This window comes from Lycium ferocissimum, chromosome 11 (genome assembly GCF_029784015.1).
Source record: "Lycium ferocissimum isolate CSIRO_LF1 chromosome 11, AGI_CSIRO_Lferr_CH_V1, whole genome shotgun sequence".
In the NCBI taxonomy this organism is placed as follows: domain Eukaryota; kingdom Viridiplantae; phylum Streptophyta; class Magnoliopsida; order Solanales; family Solanaceae; genus Lycium; species Lycium ferocissimum.
The window spans coordinates 33,287,401-33,309,045 of NC_081352.1; the positions used below are offsets into that span (position 1 = coordinate 33,287,401).

Consider the following 21,645-nt stretch of genomic DNA (forward strand, 5'->3'; position numbering starts at 1 on the left):
AAATTTCAACAAGGTACTCAATAACCATGCCTCGAGTAGGTCCAGAAACTTGCGAGCTTGCCTTACAAAGGATTAGAAAAGAAAATAACAGAATGCTAGAAAGACGTTGTAGATTTTACATGCTAAAGTTGGCCGAAGAACAAGCATCATCAACAAGTAGAGAATTAACATCTATAGAAAAAAGATATGTCTTAAGAATCCCAAAATATTGTTCTGCGGACGATATTGAGGACTTCTATTCTGATGATGATTAGGGGTTATTTTGGTTCACTCTCTTAGATTTTGGGGTCATTTAAGTTTCGGACTTGTGCGGTTAATTTGTATTTTTAGTTTATGATGAAGTCACCAATTTGAATATTTAATTTTTAGTATGTTTTTAATTTTCTTTGATTGTTATAGTCTATTATTAATTTAAATAATCTTCTTAGAGTTAATACATAAAAAGTTCAACAATTCACAATTTAAAAAAAAAACCCAGATAAATTAGTACATAAAGGGTGAGGATTACATAATAAATGAAAACGTGCAACTAGTAAAAATAAAGTACATAAAAATAACAAAATAAATAGAAAATATATAGAAAAACAAAATAGATAGAAATATTCAACTTAATAAACAAAATACATAGAAATAATAAACAACAACAACATAGCACAAATAATCTTCTAAAATTTCAGTTTTTCTTTCAAAGCATGTTTCTCGTGTTGAGTTTCTCTAAGGTTAGCCTTGAAGAAAACTTTATTTTTCTTTGGATTCTTTTAGCTAGACCTCCAATAAGTCAATCTTTTCTTTAGCTTCCATAAGCTTAAATTATAAGTCAAACTTCACGGTATCTTTTGAGATACGTGAAGTTGCGGTATCTCTATCAACATGAGGCTTTTTAATCTTTGCCGCCACCATTTTATCCACGGAAATGCTATCTTCCCAATGAAAATATTTGCAACCGCCCACATCCTATAAACATTACAAGAAAATCAGTTTTTAAAAGTAACATATGTATATAATGTAAAAAAATTTAAAGCCTAAAAAATTGTAAAAATACTTTCTTCAGGCACTTTACAACGCCAAAAATGACGCCCTGGATTATCTTTGGTCCTTGATGTTTTTAGCTTACAATAACAATCACATTCACAAACATCGGGTTCTATAGCAAAGTTTGACGTTTCAGAGCTTTGAAACATGATTCTTGGGGGTTGGGGGGGGGGGGGGGGAGAGGGGAGGGGTGGCTAAAGTATGTTGAAAGAGTGAAAATGGAGGAGGTGAAGAAGAGTAGCTTGAAAAAATGAAGCATGTAGGGTTTTTATTAAACCCATATTGCGCGCTAAATTAGTGCACAACAGGACTTAACTGCAAAATTGCAGTTTGGTTTGACCAAGTGAATTTACAAATGTGAGTGATAGAAGCATGAGGAAACTGTCTAATCCAGAACTCATTTGCAAATATTTTATCTAATCTTTCCATGATTAACCCCCTCTTTCTAGCTCTATGGTTTGACCAAGTGAATTTACAACCTTTAAACCCTAGGTCTATTAAATGACAACTATTAAGGTAAGACTACAACTTAGTAGCTATTCTAGGGTTAAGAGGTTTCCTCCAAATTTCTCATTAGACATAACATCATTGAAGTCTCCTCCTAAAAGCCATGGCCCATGGTCCCTTATGAGAAACAGAAATACTTTTTAAATTATTCCATAAAACATCCCTATTACTCTTAATGGTGCTAGCATAAACTGCAGAAAATAATCAAGAAAAACAGTTTGGCCTAACCTCAATGTCAACATGTATTTCCTGGTTCCTCCTAATGAAATTCTTGACATTCACAATATTGTGATTCCACATTACCACCATTCCACCAGCCTGACCATTAGCAGAAATTTCTATCATTTCTGTAAACCCAAAGTCATACAGCAACCCCAAGTGATTAACCATTCTAGTTTCTATAAGAGTGACTAGGCAAGGTTGATGAGTGTCTATCATCTCCCTTAAATTCCTCCTAAATATATCATTGTTTGCTCCCCTCACATTCCAGATTATGTAGCTAGTGGGCCTATTCATGATCAATGTTTTGTTTAGAAGAACTCCATTCTCCATTCTCTCCATCCTGGTAGTAGGGTTCCTTCTCAGAGATGGAACTAGTATCATTGCATGGGTTCCTATTGTTGGATCCTGAGGTGGCCTCATGTCCGTTGTGCACTTGAACAGTGCAAATGGACAACTAATAAGCACATGCCTCTTCTCTTGCATTTCCTCGAAGAGAAAAACTTTTACCTCGTTTAGGTTTGAGAATTCCACCAAGAATTCATTCCCCAGGTTTAGGAGATCCTCTTGGTTCTCTAGATTTTGCACCTCTGGTCATTCTTGTGGCATCGGAGCCTCTAATTCCTCCAAGGGGACAAAGATAGGATTCAAAGTAGATATTTCTTCTGGTGGAAAGAAAGGCAGGTCCATCAGTCGATTGGCTTACATGTTCAAGTTCATAGGTTGATGCCTGTTCCATTGCTGACCTATTAACTGAACAAAGTTGTTGTTCGTGTTTAGGGCTAGATGGTGCAGGATATTCTGTATCCAATGTTGATTGAAGTAATTGTTCATGGTAATCCTCATTCCCTCGCTGATCAGTTGTGTAAGATAGTGAGGATTTTGGATGATCACCGTTATTTCTTGCCCATTGATCACTAGGTTGAATGAGAATGCATGACCCATCAACCCCATTTTGACCCAAGATAATGGTTGATGGATTTGTGGTAGGGGAGGGTATGTGACGATCAATGGTTGGTTTGGTAACTGGGATGTTGGGGTGGTAGATTTTCCATTGCATGTACCCTTTGGTGTCTTATGAGCTGAATTAGCCTGTATCTGCTCTGAAGGGTGGATGGAAATCTTGGCATTTTGAGTGGAAGCTATATGATTTATAGTAGTAATACTAGTGGATGCTTCTAGTGAAGAACTAGTAGTAGTAGTAGTAGTAGAAGAAGTAGAGCTAATGATGTGGTTGTCAGTTTGCATGGAGTTCGACTGGGTAAGCGTATTCTTTATAGGAAGATCCATACTTGATTTTTCATTATACACGTGGTGAATAGGAGTGGACACTTGTTGAGATAAGTTATCAGTAGAAGGATGGTAATTAGGGGGAAAATGTTGGTGGTAATTAGGAAGGTTACAAGGATTAAAATTAAGAATATTATTAGGGTGTGATTTAAAACTATCATGATTCTGCATGTTGGTATAATTAAGAGTCATTATCCATTAATTCAAGGTTACTATTGGGAAATTTGTTCTTGGTATTGTGACACGTTTGTAGCTAACGTGTTGGTAGTAGCATAGTCATCATTCATGCAAATTTGGATTTTTTTTAAAAGTAATTTTATGATTTTCCAATTTTTCAGAAAAATCTTTAGAATTTTTCAAAACGAGTGGCTGGTTTGCAAGAGCCAAAAAGTGGTTTTTTGTGGGGACCAAGGAAGAGAGGTGGTTTCCTTGTCCTGCCTTCTGAGGATCCAAATTTTTAGGAACAATAACATTAGACACACGAGTCTAATATTTAAGTTACTTACCTGTAGAGGCCAATTTAGGATTTATAGAGGATGGGTTCATCACTAAAAAAAGAAGAAGAAGAAAATGTAGTAAGCGGGAATTGATCCCTAGTCCCCAAAGTAAATAACTCAACTTTCAACCAAGCGCACCATTTAGTCTTTTGTAGTATGTGTTCCAGTAAGTAGTATTTTACTAATTTTAGAAAATATATACATAAAATACCTAGTTTTACGGCGAGACCATGTGTTCACGTGCTCCAAAAATAGTGCCTAAAATCGCCCCTGCTTACCTATATCAGCAGCATAAATCTTAACATTGATACCTGAGTCGGGCATAACTTTCGAGTTAATGTTACCAGAGTCCAACGTGGCTTTTTTATTTTTTGGAAAAGTCACAATTTGCCATTTACCTTCCGTCTTGTCTCTTTCAGAGTTGTTGATTTGGAAATTCGTTTGGACATGTGTTTTTTGGGTGTGGGGTGGAGGATTTCGAACACCAGTAGTGGAAGAATTCCCTAATCTCCCACACGCTTTACATAGGAATTTGTCCTCTTCGTAAAGTATACTTTGTTTGTAGGACCCGATGAACACATATGGTAAAACAAGATTTTTCATGGAAACTTCCAGACCACCGTTAGGTTTTGTACTGCCTCGGAGGCAACAAAACTAGGTTTCCATTTTTCCACTGACAGAAAGTTCCCAAAGACGAACCAAGGTCCAATTTGTAAAGCTCTGACCATGTTTCCCTCTTTCTCGAACTTGACAATATAGTAATCTTCCCCTAGATCTATTAATGGGAAATTTTCTGTTGTTTTCCACATATCTTGAATTTTTTTCTTAAGAAGGTGATGTAAGATCCTCTTTCCTTGTTATTTAACAATAACGGAATATCTGCATGGATGATAGATCCTGTGGCAATCCTCGTTGGAGAGAACTATTTGGTACTTTGAATTTTCCTTGTCGTGGGTCTCGCATTCCAATTGCACCGCCTCTATCTGGGTGTCGGTGATGAAGTTTTCTTGGAGGATTTTGTTTTCCTCATAGGTGTTTGTTAGTAATTTTTCTTTGAAAGATGAAGTAACTCTTTTGGAATTTGAAATGTTTTGGTTTGGATCCGGCAGTTTTAGGGAGGGTGGAATTAAATCTGCCATTGAAGTTCCTCGGAAGGAGAGAGCTTTAGGGTGTGTTCGGTATGAAGGAAAACATCTAATTTTATTTCTCATGTTCGTTTAGTCAAAAATTTTGAAAAACATTTTCTTTAGGAAAATAAGTTCCTCAAAAATAGGGAAAATGATTTCCCTAATAAAAGTAGGGAAAACAAGTTCACAAGTACATTCCACCAACCACCCAACCCTCCCCCAACCACGCCTACCACCCCACCCCCACTCCTCCCCACCCCACCCCCTGCCCAAAAAAAATTAATTTTGTTTTGAAAAAAAAAAAGTTTTGATTTTTTTTTTTTGGTTTTTTGCATCACCCCCACCCTCCAACCACTCCCGCAACCCATGCACCACTCCCCCCACGCCCCTATCCCCACCCCCCGCACCTAACCCCCCCCCCAACCCACCCCACCCCACCCCAATTTTTTTTTTTAAAAAAATTTTCTTTTGGGATTTTACACCACCACATCCCTTCCCTCTCTCCCCCCAACCACTCCTCCCCACCCGCACCCCACCCTCCCTAATTTTTTTTTTTAAAAAAAAAAGAATTTTTCTTTCGTTTCTACACCACCACATCCCTCCCCCCCCCCCCCACTTAACCCACCCCCAACCACTCCCCCACCCCGCACCCACCCTCCCCCAATTTTTTTTTTCTTTTTTTCTTAATAAAAGTTTCTTCTTCTTTTTTTTTTTCACCCCACCCTCCCCCACGACCAACCCTCCTCCCGACACCCCCCCCCCCCTCCAAAAGAATTATTTTTTTTAAAAAGTTTTTAAAAGTTTTCTTTCTTGATTCTCTACACCCCCTCCCCGCACGCACCCGTTACCCCCTCCCGAATTTTCTACTTCCTATTTAGTTTTACCTTTATTAAAAAAATATAAAAATTGAAAGTTTGTGTGGTTATTGGAGGGGGTGGTGGGGTCGTGGGGGGGTGGTGTAATAATCCGAAAAAAGTAACTTTTAAAACTTTTTTTAAGAATTTTTTTTTGGTTGGGGGGGGGGAGGTTGTGGTTTTGTAGAAAACCAAGAAAAGAAAATTTAAAACTTCAAAAAAAAAAAAAAAAATTGTGGGGGATGGGGTGGGGTGGGTTGGTGGGTGTGGTATGGGTCCACGTGGTTTAGAAAATCCAGAAAAAAATAATTTAAACTTCAAAAAAAAATTAAAAAATTGGGGGTTCGGGGGGGTTGGTGTGGTATGTGTCCCTGCGGGGGGTGGGGGGGATGTGATGGTTTAGAAAATTCAAAAATAAATAAATTAAAAACTTCAAAAAAAAAATTTAGGGGGGGGGGGGGTGTGTTGGGGTGGAGTTGTGGGGCTTGGGTAGGTATTTTCCTGAAAATGTTTTGTACCAATCAAACGAACATGAGAAAATAAGTTAGAAATTCACTTATTTTCCGCTATCCAAACGAACATGAGAAAATAAGTAGAAATTAACTTATTTTCCAAGAACACATTTTCCAGGAAACATTTTCCTCCATACCGAACGCACCCTTAGAGATTCGTATTTTAGGGAGAGTAATCTTGGCAAAAGCTAAAGAAACTACTTTTTTGCTCTATCTTAGGTACCTATCTATATCCTTCTTAAAATTTATCGTTTTTATAGACGTTATTTCCAAAATAATTTTGACTATACATTTGCAACAACTCCCTTATTCTATATCTAGCTATGTATTTTAGTTTGACCTTACGAGTACTAAATTATGTCCGTAAATCTTTTGCAGAATAGGTAAATTAAAGTAATAATGTACATCGTGTTAAGGAGTTTTCTGCACCAAAACAATAAACTGCAGTTAGCTTCAATTGATGAATAAACTGGCTGAAGGATCATTGTTTTGGATTTTTAGTTCTTGTTTTAATTAATTTGTGAAGAAATCAAAAAAGCATTCAGTAAAAAAAGCATAAATGATTCATAGTAATTAGACACTAAATTTGTGTTGCATGGCTGAAGAGATTTAGAAAGAACTATTATAATATTATGATAATTTGAGAGTAGTTCCTTAATTGTTGTCTTATAATACTGGTATGTTTAATTTAGCTAATTTGTGGAGAATGAGAATGTGAATTAGTATTAAATTCTGCTATGAATTACTGTTGTAATAGTCATCTTTTTTATTGCTGGTTAAATTTTCAAAGTACATATGCCACAAAATATAAATAATATTTCCGTTAAAAACTGTGATCTCCCAACTAGTATTTATTATACAGGTAGCTTATTAGTACACAGTGCAAAACATAGAGTTCTTAACAAGGAAACTTAAAAGGCACACAAAAAACAAGAAACTAGAAGATACAGTACAAAGCAGGAATTACATGCCACGTCATCTTCTTGTACACATCATCATTTCCATTGTTCATATGGATCTTTAACCCCATGCAAACCATAGTTAGTAGAACTTGAATTGGATGACTCATCAGGACCATCATCATTTGTCAGCCTTCTATTCCTGTAAATTTAGATGCGGTAAGATCAAAATAGTGATCTAATGGGTCAAATGCAACCAAAACCTTTTTAAGAAAAATAAAAATACATTACAATAAAAATAAAAAGCATGAGAAGTTGGGTCATGTTGCAGAAGTTAAGTTATGATCCGTTATTTGACCCGTTCATGTTTGAACGAACTAACCCATTTCCCATCTTTACCTGAAAGTCATGTTGCCATTCATCATGGCTGGTGCAGCAAGATCAAAGAACAACCCATTAGGAGGATAATGGGGGTACGAATACTGTGGTGTTGGCGCAAAACTTATTGGTAAAATTTGGGCTGGCGCAGTAGGTGGTGCAAGCGCAAGTTCAAAATTGGGCTTCACAATATTGGACCTGTGTGAGTTCAAAGAACTATCAGCTTCCTCCTGTTCACGATACTTGTAGAGGTACAAGGTGAGAGGTTCAACATAGTTACTCAACCCAAGTTCGTTCATGGCCCAAAGAAGATCCTCAGCTGTCACAGTCTTCCTTTGCTCCCTTTGGCAGCGTTCGTTAGCTTTTTTAGTGATGTGGTTGATAAAACGGGTCACTAATTTTTGGACTGTCTCTTTCGTGGCCATGGTGACTTTTGCGTGTTGCGGAAGATTTCGGCGCATGATTCTCGTCACGTTGGCGACGGGGAGGTGCAAATCCTGCAGGCCCTTGGCTAGTTGCTCGTCCACCTCCGTGCTAGTGCCAGTGTTACTCGGACCTTACATACATATAAATGATTTTTTTTTTTTAAATAAGCATATATAAACACGAATTCTAAATTAATCCGGATCCACCGCTAGTTTAATAAGCTAAGTAGTATGAAATGTCAAAGTGGCTTGTGTAGATACAATTACGTACTTTAGTTTGCTATCTTAGACCAAATAGTTTTAGTTTCCAAACATAAAACTTAAACTATGTTTAAGACTCTTATTGATTACAAAGATTGTAGCTACATATAAGCTTATTTTTATACTTGTTTTTTAATTTTCAAGATGTCAAGTGGATAACCTATTTTAAATATAAAACGAGAAATGAGTTATAATTAATTTTTGACATTTTATTTGTTTTCTATTAGTATTTATTATTTAATATGAAAACAAAGAAGTATCTAAGGAGCGCGTGTATACATGCTTGAAGATAGCACGTGATACCGATCAATTTAATATTATTTTTATCTTGCACTCTAAAGTTTAAAATTGTTTTTACGATATCAACTGATGTTTAAATTGATTTTACACAATCGAGATTCTTTTCCGTACATTATTACCTAACTTATTGATATTTAAATTGATACTATTTCTGTACTATATCAACTTATACGGTTGAGATTCTTTTCCGTACTTTATTAACTTAACATACTAATATTAAAATTGATTTTATTTCCGTACTATATTAACTTATGCTGTCGAGATTCGTACTTCACGTCAACGGTCACGTTTTTAAATCATCTATACGAGAAATAACAAAAATCAGGAGTGCATGTACACTTGCCAGTATATAGCGTGTGATACCAATCAATTTAACATTTAAGATTTCAAATCGATTGGTATCACGCGCTGTCTTCAAGCAAGTGTACACGAGCTCCGTTTTTTTTTTTGTTGTTGCTCGTATAAATAATTTAAAACGTGATCGTTTGACATGAAGGAAGAGTCTCGACAACATATGTTAATATAGTATGGGAATAAAATCAATTTAAATATCAGTAAGTTAAGTTATTAAAAGTACGAAAAGAACCTCGACATAATAAGTTGATATAGTACGGAAATAAAATCAATTTAAATATCAATACGTTAAGTTAAGCTCATGAGGTCGAAAAAAATTTCGACCTCATGAGGTCAAAAAAAATTGTGACCAAGCCCTTATCAACCTTGGCTTTTGGTTGAAATTTCGACTTTTTTAACCTTATGTGGTCGAAATTTGGGGTCGAAACTCCCTGTTTTTTTAATCGCGCTCGATTGTATAAGTTGATATAGTACGAAAATAAAATCAATTTAAACATCAGTACGTGAAATTGAAAGGTAGCCATACGAATTAAGTACAATAATAATACATAATTAAGTACAATACTAATAATATTAGCCATATAAATAGATAAGTAATGTAATAGGTTAGTAAAAGGAAATATATTCGTCATTGAAACTTATAAAGCTATACATATTAGGAGTAATATAAATGTGCAACCATGTCATATTAGGAAACCATTATGATTGTTTTTTATATCGTCAAGTCATTCAAAAAATATTTACAAATAAGTCTTTTTAAAATGTAAAATTTGAAATTTTGAAAATAAGACATGACTTGCTATAACAGGCAAAGATTAGATAATAGCGACAATTATTTTTACTGTCAATGTATATCACTAATAACATATATAAGTATATAACCTACTTTTCTCCAAATATTAATCTCTTAAGTCAGATACCAAAGCATCTTTCTTTCTCCATTTGTCTTTTACTCCCTTTTTTATTTCTTTTCTTTTCATGAATTAAGTAAACGCCAAAAGGTTAGTGCTTCTAATCTAACTTCTTGTTTCAAATACGGTTATTTTTTGTTTGAAGAAAAGGAAGAATAAAAGAAATAGAAACAAATACTTTTATTTAGCTCCAGAAACAGACAAAATAGTTTCAAACGAAATAAAAAAAACTGAAACGTAACTTGGAGATGAAACCTCAGCAAAATCTATCTAACATGTGAAAGAAAGCAACAATCTACAAATTCACAAAATTTAAGAATGTAATTAACTTTCCTTATACATCAATCACATTTAAGACATATGCATATCAGTTTATCATTAAGGGGGTCAAAATATAAATAAGTAAACACACGAAGAATCTAATCAGTTTCATCATATAATATATAGACATAAATATTGTAAACCTATTTATATAGTGTAATTTTTCAGCGAATGGGTGTTAATTGACACCCTTCAAAGTCATTTTCGATTTTTAATAGGTAATTCATGAGGAAGGTAGTGAACATACTACAAGAATTAGGTATATATCAAACACACAACACATGAAAAATTCAACCTTTCTCTGTTTCTTATCAAGCAAAGTTATCAATCAAAAATATTTATTAGCTACAGAAAAACAAGATCTGGTCTGGTCGTTCCAGGGGTTTAGGGCCCAAAAAAAATAAAAATGACGACAACCATAGTCATTTTTTTTAACTCATGATCTGGTCTAGTCGTTCCAATCACGAGACATTAAATGTTCAGAAGGTAAAATTCACGGGGAAAGAGTAAACAGACTATAAAAATTTGGTATATGATCAAACACACAAAATTCAACCTTTTTTCTCTATGTTTTCTTGTCATGTCAATTATCAATCAAAATATTATTAGTTGCAGAAAGGAAGAAAATTAAGTGGTTTAGGCCCAAAAGACACATGCACAAGTTGTGACACAACAACAACAATCATTGTAATTTTCAATTTTTTATTCACTTATGATCTGATCTAATCGATCTAATCACACATGAAACATTCAATTTTTCGGAACACAAAATCATAGTAGAAAAAAGTGAAGAAATTACCTGAATCTGAAGCTGGATTCACAGTGTTCTCTCCAGACATTTTCTTCAGTTTTTATTTATTTTGAGTGTTGTATTGGTTCCAATTGTAGTAGAGTTAAGTTTATATAAACTTTTGTAAGCAAATGTCTAAAGGAACACTGGGTTGTTCTTGTGTTGTAAGCACGTTTTTCTTCCAAATGGACAAGAACATTTTTTTTTTAAAACTAGGAGAGACCCCACTTGCATTTTTTTTTATTATATTTTCTCGTGTTGTTAATTTGTAAAGTTCTGCATGTTTTTCTTAGCAGTGACACCCATGCAATTTCCAAAACCCATAATGAGATTCTTCCTGAATTTGCTCTAACTTTTTTCATATGCAAAGAAAATCCTTATCTGAAACCATTTTAGTGGTGTTCGGTACTCGTTTTGGACTCTATATGATTCCGACTCGCGCTACGTAACGTTTATTGAAAAAAAGGCTCCCGATCAAGAACTTTTTCATTCTTAAGGATCGAATCGGAGACCTATGGTTTGGATACGCTTAGTAGATATGATAGTTAGTTGGACGGAGGATTTTCACAGGGTGTTCGAAAAATATCGACCTAAATATACATTGGAATATATGCGGTGTGTTCAAAAGTTAATATATGTACATGAACAGTAAAATTTACCCTAAATAATGATAGTTAGTTGAACGCCCCTGGTTGAACACCCTTTATCAAAAAATTATATTCTGTATGTAGAAAATTATCCTAAGCATACATGTATGTATTAAATCTTGAACACCTTTAAAAAAAATTGACTTTGTCCATTACATCATAACTCTAAGTATGCGCGACAGTGCATACACAGCATTTTGGTTAATTTAACTGATTGATCATGTCTTTAAGAACATCTGTGTGACGCTATACAGGTTTTGGGAGTATGTGATGCTACTATAATTACTTGGAGTATATAAAAGTTATTAGCAAATAAGCATTTAAATTCACTTCTTAAATTTGATTTAACATCGTGTAAAACCACGGCTCAATGCACGTGATTGAACGACTCGTACTATTTCCGTACTAACTAACTTGACGTGTAGCAAGAATATCGACAACATAAGTTAAAATAGTACGAAAATTTGATTTAACATCGTGTATAAACTAAAAAGTAAAAACCACGGCTCAATGCACGTGATTGAACGACTTGTATTATTTCCGTACTAACTAACTTGACGTGTAGCAAGAATCTCGACAGTATAAGATAAAATAGTATGAAAATTTGACGTGTAGCAAGAATCTGGACAGTATAAGTTAAAATAGTACAAAAATAAAAGCAATTTGAACATCAGTATGCTACACATGTTCATCTTACGAATTAAATAGTACGGAGATAAACCAACTTGACCATCCATACGCCACACGTGATTAAAAGGTTATTGATCCTACAAATTAAATAATACAGAAATAGAAGGATTTGACCATCGGTATGCTACATGTGATTAAAAGGTTATTGATCCTATGAATTAAATAGTACAAAAATAAAATAATTTGATCATCCGTATGCTATACGTGATTAAAAGGTTCATCTTACTAATTAAATAGTACGGAGATTAAACAATTTGACCATCCGTACACTACAATTGATCCTACACGAAATGATTGATCATCCATACACTACACATGATTAAAGGTTATTGATCCTACGAATTAATTAAATAGTATCGAAATAAGCCAATTTGACCATCCTAACAAGTGATTAAAAGGTTCATCCGTGAATTAAATAGAAATAAATATAATTTTAAACTCAAGACAAAAAATATCGACCACGTGGACCAATTTAGTAGGGTAATAAAATAAAATAAGATGAATTCGATATTAAAACTTCTTGAGGCTCGATGAAAACTAATGTAAAAGTACAACCAATCCTATAATATTAGAAAAACCATTTTGATTCATTGCTTGCATCATGTTATGTTCCCTGCTTTTCTGTTTCCCAGCTTCCCCTTCCTTTTTTGTTTTAAACTACACATGATTAAAAGGTTCGTGTCGGAAAAATAGTGCATTTTTGAGACAGTGCAATATATTTCCTTGACAAAGTGGCATTCTTTTCACAAGAAGAAAAAAGAGGGTTATTAGATAAATCACTTTAAGAACATCTGTGTGACTATACAGGTTTTGGGAGTATGTGATGCTACTATAATTACATGGAGTATATAAAAGTTATTAGCAAATAAGCATTTAAATTCACTTCTTAAATTTGATTTAACATCGTGTATAAACGCTCAATGCACGTGATTGAAAAGGTTATTGATCTTGACGTGTACAAGAATATCGACAACATAAGTTAAAATAGTACGAAAATTTGATTTAACATCGTGTATAAACTAAAAAGTAAAAACCACGGCTCAATGCACGTGATTGAACGACTCGTACTATTTCCGTCCTAACTAACTTGACGTGTAGCAAGAATATCGACAACATAAGTTAAAATAGTACGAAAATTTGATTTAACATTGATCACGTGATTGAACGACTTGATTATTAAACTAACTTGACGTGTAGCAAGAATCTGGATAGTATAAGTTAAAATAGTACAAAAATAAAAGCAATTTGAACATCAGTACGCTACACATGATTAAAAGGTTCATCTTACGAATTAAATAGTACGGAGATAAAACAATTAAATACGTGATTAAAAGGTTATTGATCCTACAAATTAAATAGTACAGAAATAGAAGAATTTGACCATCGGTATGCTACATGTGATTAAAAGGTTATTGATCCTATGAATTAAATAATACAAAAATAAAACAATTTGACAATCCGTGCGCTACACATGATTAACAGGTTATTGATCCTACGAATTAAATAGTACGGAAATAAAATAGCTTGATCATCCATACACTACACATGATTAAAGGTTATTGATCCTACAAATTAAATAGTATCGAAATAAATCAATTTGACCATCCGTGCACAACACGTGATTAAAAGGTTCATCCTATGAATTAAATAGTATGGAAATAAATATAATTTTTACTCTAGAGTGAGAGACAAAAAATATCGACCACGTGGACCAATTTAGTAGGGTAATAAAATAAAATAAGATGAATTCGATATTAAAACTTCTTGAGGCTCGATGAAAACTAATGTAAAAGTACAACCAATCCTATAATATTAGGAAAATCATTTTGATTCATTAATTTCCCTGCTTTTCCGTTTCCCAGCTTCCCTTCCTTTTTTGTTTTAAACCATAATAATTGGTTACTCGCTTGGCACTTGCTATGCTGCTAGGACTCTTCATAAATGCACTAGGTCCGTGTCGGAAAAATAGTGCATTTTTGGAGGATCCCAAACAGGTGCAAGCTCGATTGTATATTTCCTTGACAAAGTGGCATTCTTTTCACAAGAAGAAAAAAGAGGGTTATTAGCATCATGCAACCAATCTTCATGTCCAGGTTCAAACATAGAGAAATGTTTAACATCACATTTATTTATTATCCAGGTAGCTTATTAGTACACAAGGAAAATTAAAAGCATACATACTTGAAAAGATACAGTCACAACGAAGTTTAAACGAAAAACATAAAGCATTATTCCAGCTGGGATATATGATCATGCCAGTCATCTTCTTGTACTCATCATCAGTTCACTGTCCATATGGATCATTAATCCCAGGCAAACCATAGTTAGAAGAACTTGAAGAAGACGAAGACTCAGCGGGACTATCATCATTTACCACCATTTCATTCCTGTAAATAAATAGAGGTGGCAAAATCAATTCATATATTAGTAATCTGTTTTAACTCGACTAAGTTTTAACTGGTTAATTTGTGATCAATTTGTTGACTTGATCCAATAGGTTGCATTTGACATGACCCATCAATTTAGTGGGTAAAAATAGTGTGACCTGACGGATTGAAATGCAATCCAAACATAAATAATTAAAACAAAAGATGAAAAATTGAATCATGTTGGACGGATTGAGTTATGACCCATTACCTGAAATTCATATTAAAGCCTCTCATCGTGGCAGCTGCATGATCATAGAACAACCCATTCGGAGGAAAATAAGGGGACGAATAAGTCTGCATTGGTGGACAGTTAATTGGAAAAACTGAGGCTGACCCAGTTGGCTGTGCAAGAGCAAGTTCAAAATTAGGCCTCATAATATTGGACTTGCGTGAGTTCAAAGAACTCTCAGCTTCCTGTTCACGATACTTGTGGAGATACAACGTAAGAGGCCCAACGTAGTTTGTCAGCCCAATTTTGTTCATTGCCCAAAGAACATCCTCAGCTGTCACAGTCCTCCGTTGCTCCCTTTGGCAACGTTCGTTAGCTTTTTTAGTGATGTGGTGGATAAAATGGGTCACAAGTTGTGGGACCGTCTCTCTCGTGTCGTCTGTGACTCTTGCGTGCTGCGGAAGAATCTGGCGCATGATTCTCGTCACATTGGCGACAGGGAGGTGCAAATGGTGCAGCCGCCTGGCTAGTTGCTCGGCCTCTGTGTCAATGCCAGTGTTACGTAGACCTTCCAGACATATATATAAAGTTTAAAATAATTATATGTAAGCACAATTTCTAAATTAATCCTGGATCCACCACTAGTTTTAAGAAGAAAAAAAAAAAGTAGTATGAAATGTCAAAGTGGTTTGTGTAGATATAACTACTTTAGTTTACTATCTTAGACCAAATGGTTTTAGTTTCCAAAATGTCAATTGGATTAACTATGACTCAATTACTAGATATGAGTTTTTAAATATAAAAAGTTTCCAAAATGTCAATTGGATCAACTATGACTCAATTACTAGTATGAGTTTTTAAATATAAAAAGAAAATGATGCTAGTACCATAGTGAGACATATTTAATTTGTGGACATGAAGAATAAAAAATCTCTATTACTTAGTATTTAAAATATGAAAATGAAAAAGTATCTAAGGAGAGCGTGTACACTTGCTTGAAGATAGCGCGTGATACGATCAATTTTAGGTTCTTTCCTGTAAAATCTTAAATCGATTGGTATCATGCGCTATCTTCAAGCAAGCGTACACACGCTCCTTGATTTGTTTGTTGCTCATATAGATAATTTAAAAACGTGACTGTTGGCATGAAGTAAAAATCTCCATATAATTTAATAAAGTACGGCTAAGAATCTCGACAATATAAGTTGATATAGTACGAATAATAAAATCAATATAAATATCAGCACATTAAGTTATAAAGTATGAAAAAGAATCTCTGACTATATAAGTTGATATAGAACAAAAAAATAATAAATCTAAACATCAACGTGAAATTAAAAGGCTAACATACGAATTAAGCACAATAACACGGAAATAATAGCAATGTTAAACTTTAAAGCGCTGGATAAAAATATAGTAGGTTAATAAAAGGAAATATATTCGATATTAAGAGCAATGTTAAACTTTAAAGTGCTGGCCATATGTCTTAGGAATACTAATGTAAATGTGCAACCAAACATGAAATATTTGGAAACCATTCTGATTAAAACTCAAAAATTGAGTACAACCACTAATGATAATATATGAGTTCAAATTTTATACACCGTCACTGTAAATAATTTTTTATATAATCAAGTCATCCAAAAAATATCTATAAATAAGCCTTCCAAAATGTGAAAATTGGCATCTTGAAAATAAGATATGATTTGTTACAATAGGTAAAGATGAGCTAATTGCATAAAATTATTTATATTGTCAGTGTATTTTGACTAAAATTGATAATATATATAGCTTAGTTTTCTCCGACTATTAATTCCTTAAGAGAGACAAAAGCATCTTTCTTTCTCCATTTGTCTTTTACCCTTTTTTCATGAATTACGTAAACACCAAAATTTAGTGCTTCTAGGCTAACTTCTTGTTTCAAAGACGGTTATTTTCTGTCAGAAGGAAAGGACGAATAAAACAAATAGAAACAAAGACTTCTATTTAACCCCCAAAAAACAAACAAAATAGTTTCAGACAAAATCACAAAAACTGAAATGGAACTTGAAATGAAACGGAACTTCATATATATATATATATATATATATATATATATGAAAGAAAACCAGCATTTCAAATGAACAAATTCAAACAAGGACTCACAAAATATTACTTCCCAAAAATGTAATTAATTTTCGTTATAGATCATAAAAATCACATTCTAACTTTAATCAATGAGTTTATATATATATATATATAAGGGATCAAAACATAAATAGGTAATACATGCAAAAATTAATGAGTTTCAACATATAGTATATAATACATAAACTTTTTAAACCTCTTTATACAATGTGAAATTTCAGTGAATGAGTGTCCATCGATCACGCCCTTCAAATAAAGGTGGCTTCGCCACTATATGTAGCATATAATTAATGAGATCAACTAATAATAGTGTATTTGACACGAGATATAAATATAGTATATGTTAAAAATTCTTAAAATTTCAATTTCATTGAAGTCTGAGCCCTTACAACAGTGTGATGGACTACCTCATCAAATTAAATTTTGGATCTGTCTTTATTTTCAGAAGACCAAAAAGTACAACTTCCTTTTTGATGGTTTCGACAATCAGATGGTATGAACAAATTCAGTAACTAGGTATGATATTAAAGTAAAAGCTGAGTGACCAAATCGCACTGACAATTTAGATAGTCAAGAAATTCATTTAAATATATCAAGAAATTAAACTGTTCCTTTATGTAAAAATCCAAACTTTTTTATTTCTTATTTCCTTTTATTTTGTTGGTCATGCAAAACTATCAAAGGGTGGACAACTGATGTTCAAAAGTTTTATTTTTTTTGGTCTGATGTTCAAAAGTTGAACTGCAGAAAATTAAACAAGAAACTTAAGTGGTACTTCAAGCCACAAAAAAAAAAAAAAAGGCTTGAAAATTAACAATTGAAGTTTTTGTTTTTTTATTTACTCATGATCCAATCACAAGACATTCAATTTTTGGAAGTTGGTCACAAATTAGTAGAAATTTTAGATGAAATGGTCATACGATTTAATAATTTTGTTGATCATGCATGGATCTTTTTAAATGTGGTTTAGTAAATAAAATTTAAAAAGTCATCTTCGATTTTTTATTTAGTCATGATCAGGTCTTAGTAATTCAATCACAGATTTTCAAATTTTGGAAGGTACATTCTAGAGGAAAATAGTGAATAGACTAGAAGAATTTGGTATATATATATATATCAACACACAACACATACAACAATAACATACTCGGTGAAATCCACAAGTGGAGTACATAGAGGATAGAGTGTACGCAGACCTTACTTCTACCTTGGGAGGTAGGAAGGTTGTTTCCGGTAGACCCTCGGCATAAGAACAAGCAATTCGGAGGAGTATGAAAAAGGCTTTAACGAAAATAAATAAATCATGGCAATCAAATGGTATATGATCAAACACACAACACATGCAAAATTCAACTTTTTTTCTTTTTTTTTTTTTCCTCTATGTTTTCTTCGTCATGTAAATTCATCAACCAAAACTTTAGTAGCTACGGAAAAGAAGAAAATTAAGTGGTTTAGGTTCCAAAACACACACAACAACAACATCAACCACCATTGTAATTTTTTATTGTTTATTCACTGATGATCTAATCCGGTCGATCTAATCACACACAAGACATTCAATGTTTCAGAACACGAATTCACAGTAGAAAAAAAGTGAAGAAGTTACCTGAGTTTGAAGCTCGATTCATAGTGTTCCTTCCAGACATTTTCTTAAGTTGTTATTTATTTTGAGTTTAGTGTTGAGGTTCTAATTGTAGTACACTTAAGTTTAATAAACTTTTATAAGCATTTTTTTTCTTCCAAATGGACAAGAACAATTTTTAAACTAGGAGAGACCCCACTTGCACTTGTTTTTATTGTTTTTTTCTCGTGCTCCTAGCTTAGTTTATAAAGTTATGCATGTTTTCTCAACAATGACACTCATGCAATAAACGTTTCAACCCAAATGAGATTCTTCCTAAATTTGCTCTAACTTTTTTCATATGCAAATTAAGAAAACCCTTATCTGAAAAACCCTTTTTGGTTTTCACATGTAATATAACACAATAAAGACATATCTATGGAAATCTTGCACAAATATAATGATGTTACATTATCCCTATTTTTCTAAAAGTATATAAACCCCTTGTATAATAAATATGCATCCTATACCAAAAGTGTGTGCATCTAATTAAGTAAATTTAAAATAATTGGAGGTAGAGCAATAAATAAGTAAAGTAAAAGTTCCTATATGATAAAACATCTTAAATTTTTGAACAGTACTAATTAATGATATACATGTCTAAAGTACGAAAGTTATCACTAATATTGCTATCTCTTTAAGTAATATTTGATTATTTCCTATTTAAGAGGTTTGAAATATAAATGTCTCTAAAAATGTTTATCTCCTTTTTAATCAAAGGCGTGAATAAGCAATTTCAGCAAAAATATTTGTCCTCATAACATAGGCATTAAAGCAAAAATACAATTACATTAACAAAAGAAATTAGATCAACAATTAAGATACCTGTATATGAGTCACAATCCAGAAATTACATTTATTATCATTGATACTGATGTTTATAGATTTTGCCTTCCAAATTGTTTTAATTAATCTCCATAAACAACAATAACATTGGCACGCAACTTCACTAAGATACAGTCACAACAAAATTTACCAAAATAAAAATAATTCAAAGAATGGTATTTTGTAAACGATACCTCTCGTCCACAAAGGTTTCAATGGATAACAATAGGCAGATATATTCAAGTCTTTTTTTAGAGCTTCCCATGAAGAGGGGCAGAGCAAATAATCAAAATGAATTTTTCTTCCAGTAATTTCTTATATCCACCTGGCAACCGTTGTCCCAATTTATGTGGTACAGTTCGAATTTCGAGAGTCAAACTTCTTTATTTTGACCGTGAATTCGGGCATACATCTTTAAGTTTTTTGAAAATAATTTACGTATTCAGAAAATACATAAAAAGTACTGTAAATCACAACAAATAACAATTAAAATATTTAAAGGGCATACGAATAAATCGAGATTAAAGATTTTCTTGCGGTTCAACTCCACAACTCATGGGAAAAGATTCTTCATTTCCACTTTCATTTATTTTGAGTTTCTGACCAATTCCTTTTAATCAGTTTCACTAAATTTAATCGATATATAGGAGTAGTATTATTTTAGGTTAATTATGCTGTTGGCACTCCAATTACGAAATATACATCAAGGAGGAGTTAAGTTTATCGGCTCCCTTTTAGTCTTCCACTTAAGTTTCTAACAGGTGTATGTTTAACAACAATATATGTTAAGAAGATGAACTAAAAAAAGAATCAGAAGGCCCAACTTTCACTGTACTCTCGATGTAAGACTATGAGCTTGTTTGGATTGGCTTTTCAGCATTTTTATAGTGTTTGCGTAAAATAAAAAAGTACTTTTAAACACTCGTTTTTAAGTCAAAATAATAAAAATAAGCCAAAAGTCATAAGCTAAAATTCCTAACTTATGTTTTTGGCTTATAAATACTGGTTTTTAAAAAAAGTACTTTTAAACACTCGTTTTTAAGTCAAAATAATAAAAATAAGCCATAAGTTATAAGCTAGAATTCCTAACTTATGATTTTTGGCGTATAAGTCATAAGTTATAACCCCATCCGAAGGAGTTCTATACTGTGTTATCAAAGGCAAAAATGCCAACAAATAAAAAAGAAAAAAAAAAAAAAAAAAAAAAAAAAAAGACACCGTGTCAGAGAGACTTGAAGCCAGAACTGAAGACACTGAATTAACTAAAAATTAATATATACAGAATTATAATTCCAGTACTATAATAATTAATTTTCAATTAAAATAACTTAGTTCAACATCCAAAATACAATAGTTCCAATATTAATCAAACTCCTATAGTTGAGATATAACTATTAGACAGCTTCTTCGTCATTATTTTAGACACAATGGCTTCACCCTCTACATCACACCGCTTGGGGTCGCGCTCGATATCGCGCGATAATATAACGTTAGTTCACCAGACTTAGGAGTCTCCTGTTGCATAGCCTGTAAAAATAATGAGATTTAAGAGATCAAAATAACATGTGGTTTCCAACATGCATGGCATAAGCATGATCCACATAAACAAAAAGAGGTGTCCAAGTATTTATCACACTTCCTAATGAGAGTAAAATTCTTGCTGTATCTCCTAGAATCCTTCCAAAAATGCCATCTTTCTCTGATGATGTGCATGATTTTCTTTCTTTTGATTGAATATTGCAAGACCTATCATCTACACAAAGAAAAATAGTAGTAATAAATAAATTGCAACAGCATTATTCTACCAACAAAAAAAAATAAAATAGAATTGGCAGATTGATGCGAAGGAATACTGCAAAAATGCACTTGGCCATTCCACTATCATTCGCCTTCCTGTCCAAACGACCAACTTCAATGATATTTTCACCTTGGTTTCTCTGAATTCCCCACACACACAAAAAAAAAAAAAAAAAAAAAAAAAAGACAAGTTGGTAGTTTGCATATCAAAACTGAAAGTGGAATTGTTGATTTGAAGATGTATTAAAAACTCTGTAACCATGGCTGGAGGACATTTCTGAAGATCCCTTTTTAGTATTCAAGCCAAGATACGAAATAACTCACTTACCTGTGCCATTCCTGTGACTGTGATGGTTCATTGGAATCTGGGGTTCAAGTCAGAAGCTACAGGCTTTGATATAGTCCTCAACACAAGGGCAGCACGATTGAATACTGGCATCATGATGACAAGATGAGTGCAGGTAAAAAGAATTTGAAGCAGATCAATTGAAATATGGTAGTGCGAGAACTCATGAATGAATAGTGCAAGTAATTAACTACTGTAGTTTTTAGTCTTTAAACTAAATGCATGCTACACTTGCCCACCTAGGGCCCCTGTTTCTACATGGCAAAATTACTGCACAAGTGCAGACATTTTTTTAAAACATTTTCTGCCTAAAGTGG

General features: G+C 33.2%; 2 protein-coding genes across 3 annotated transcripts; both read right to left on the reverse strand.

The window, feature by feature from the left end:
• Positions 1-7,006: 7,006 nt before the first annotated feature.
• LOC132037642 (nuclear transcription factor Y subunit B-10-like) lies at positions 7,007-10,822 on the reverse strand. Its single transcript, XM_059428179.1, has 3 exons — positions 10,687-10,822; positions 7,337-7,871; positions 7,007-7,139 (listed from the first exon to the last, which is right to left on the reverse strand). Exons 1-3 carry the CDS (start codon positions 10,724-10,726, stop codon positions 7,034-7,036), a joined length of 681 nt encoding a protein of 226 aa, XP_059284162.1. The 5' UTR covers positions 10,727-10,822; the 3' UTR covers positions 7,007-7,033.
• A 3,277-nt stretch (positions 10,823-14,099) lies between these two features.
• On the reverse strand, positions 14,100-18,530 carry LOC132037425 (nuclear transcription factor Y subunit B-6-like). Of its 2 annotated transcripts, none has more exons than XM_059427941.1 (3): positions 18,346-18,530; positions 14,652-15,153; positions 14,100-14,401 (listed from the first exon to the last, which is right to left on the reverse strand). In XM_059427941.1, exons 1-3 carry the CDS (start codon positions 18,383-18,385, stop codon positions 14,299-14,301), a joined length of 645 nt encoding a protein of 214 aa, XP_059283924.1. In that variant the 5' UTR covers positions 18,386-18,530; the 3' UTR covers positions 14,100-14,298. The 2 variants fall into 2 exon arrangements, with proteins under 2 accessions (XP_059283924.1, XP_059283923.1); XM_059427940.1 differs by having other exon boundaries at positions 14,101-14,401; positions 14,652-15,180; positions 18,346-18,526.
• Between the last annotated feature and the right edge of the window lie 3,115 nt (positions 18,531-21,645).

Coding starts and splice junctions, on each gene's coding strand:
- LOC132037642 (XM_059428179.1), bottom strand. CDS start 10,726: ATGTCTGGAGAGAACACTGTGAATCCAGCTTCAGATTCAG. Junction 7,872..10,686: donor GAATCCAGCTTCAGATTCAG/GTAATTTCTTCA, acceptor TATGTATGTAAG/GTCCGAGTAACACTGGCACT. Junction 7,140..7,336: donor AATGGCAACATGACTTTCAG/GTAAAGATGGGA, acceptor CTAAATTTACAG/GAATAGAAGGCTGACAAATG.
- LOC132037425 (XM_059427940.1), bottom strand. CDS start 18,385: ATGTCTGGAAGGAACACTATGAATCGAGCTTCAAACTCAG. Junction 15,181..18,345: donor GAATCGAGCTTCAAACTCAG/GTAACTTCTTCA, acceptor TATGTCTGGAAG/GTCTACGTAACACTGGCATT. Junction 14,402..14,651: donor GGCTTTAATATGAATTTCAG/GTAATGGGTCAT, acceptor ATTTATTTACAG/GAATGAAATGGTGGTAAATG.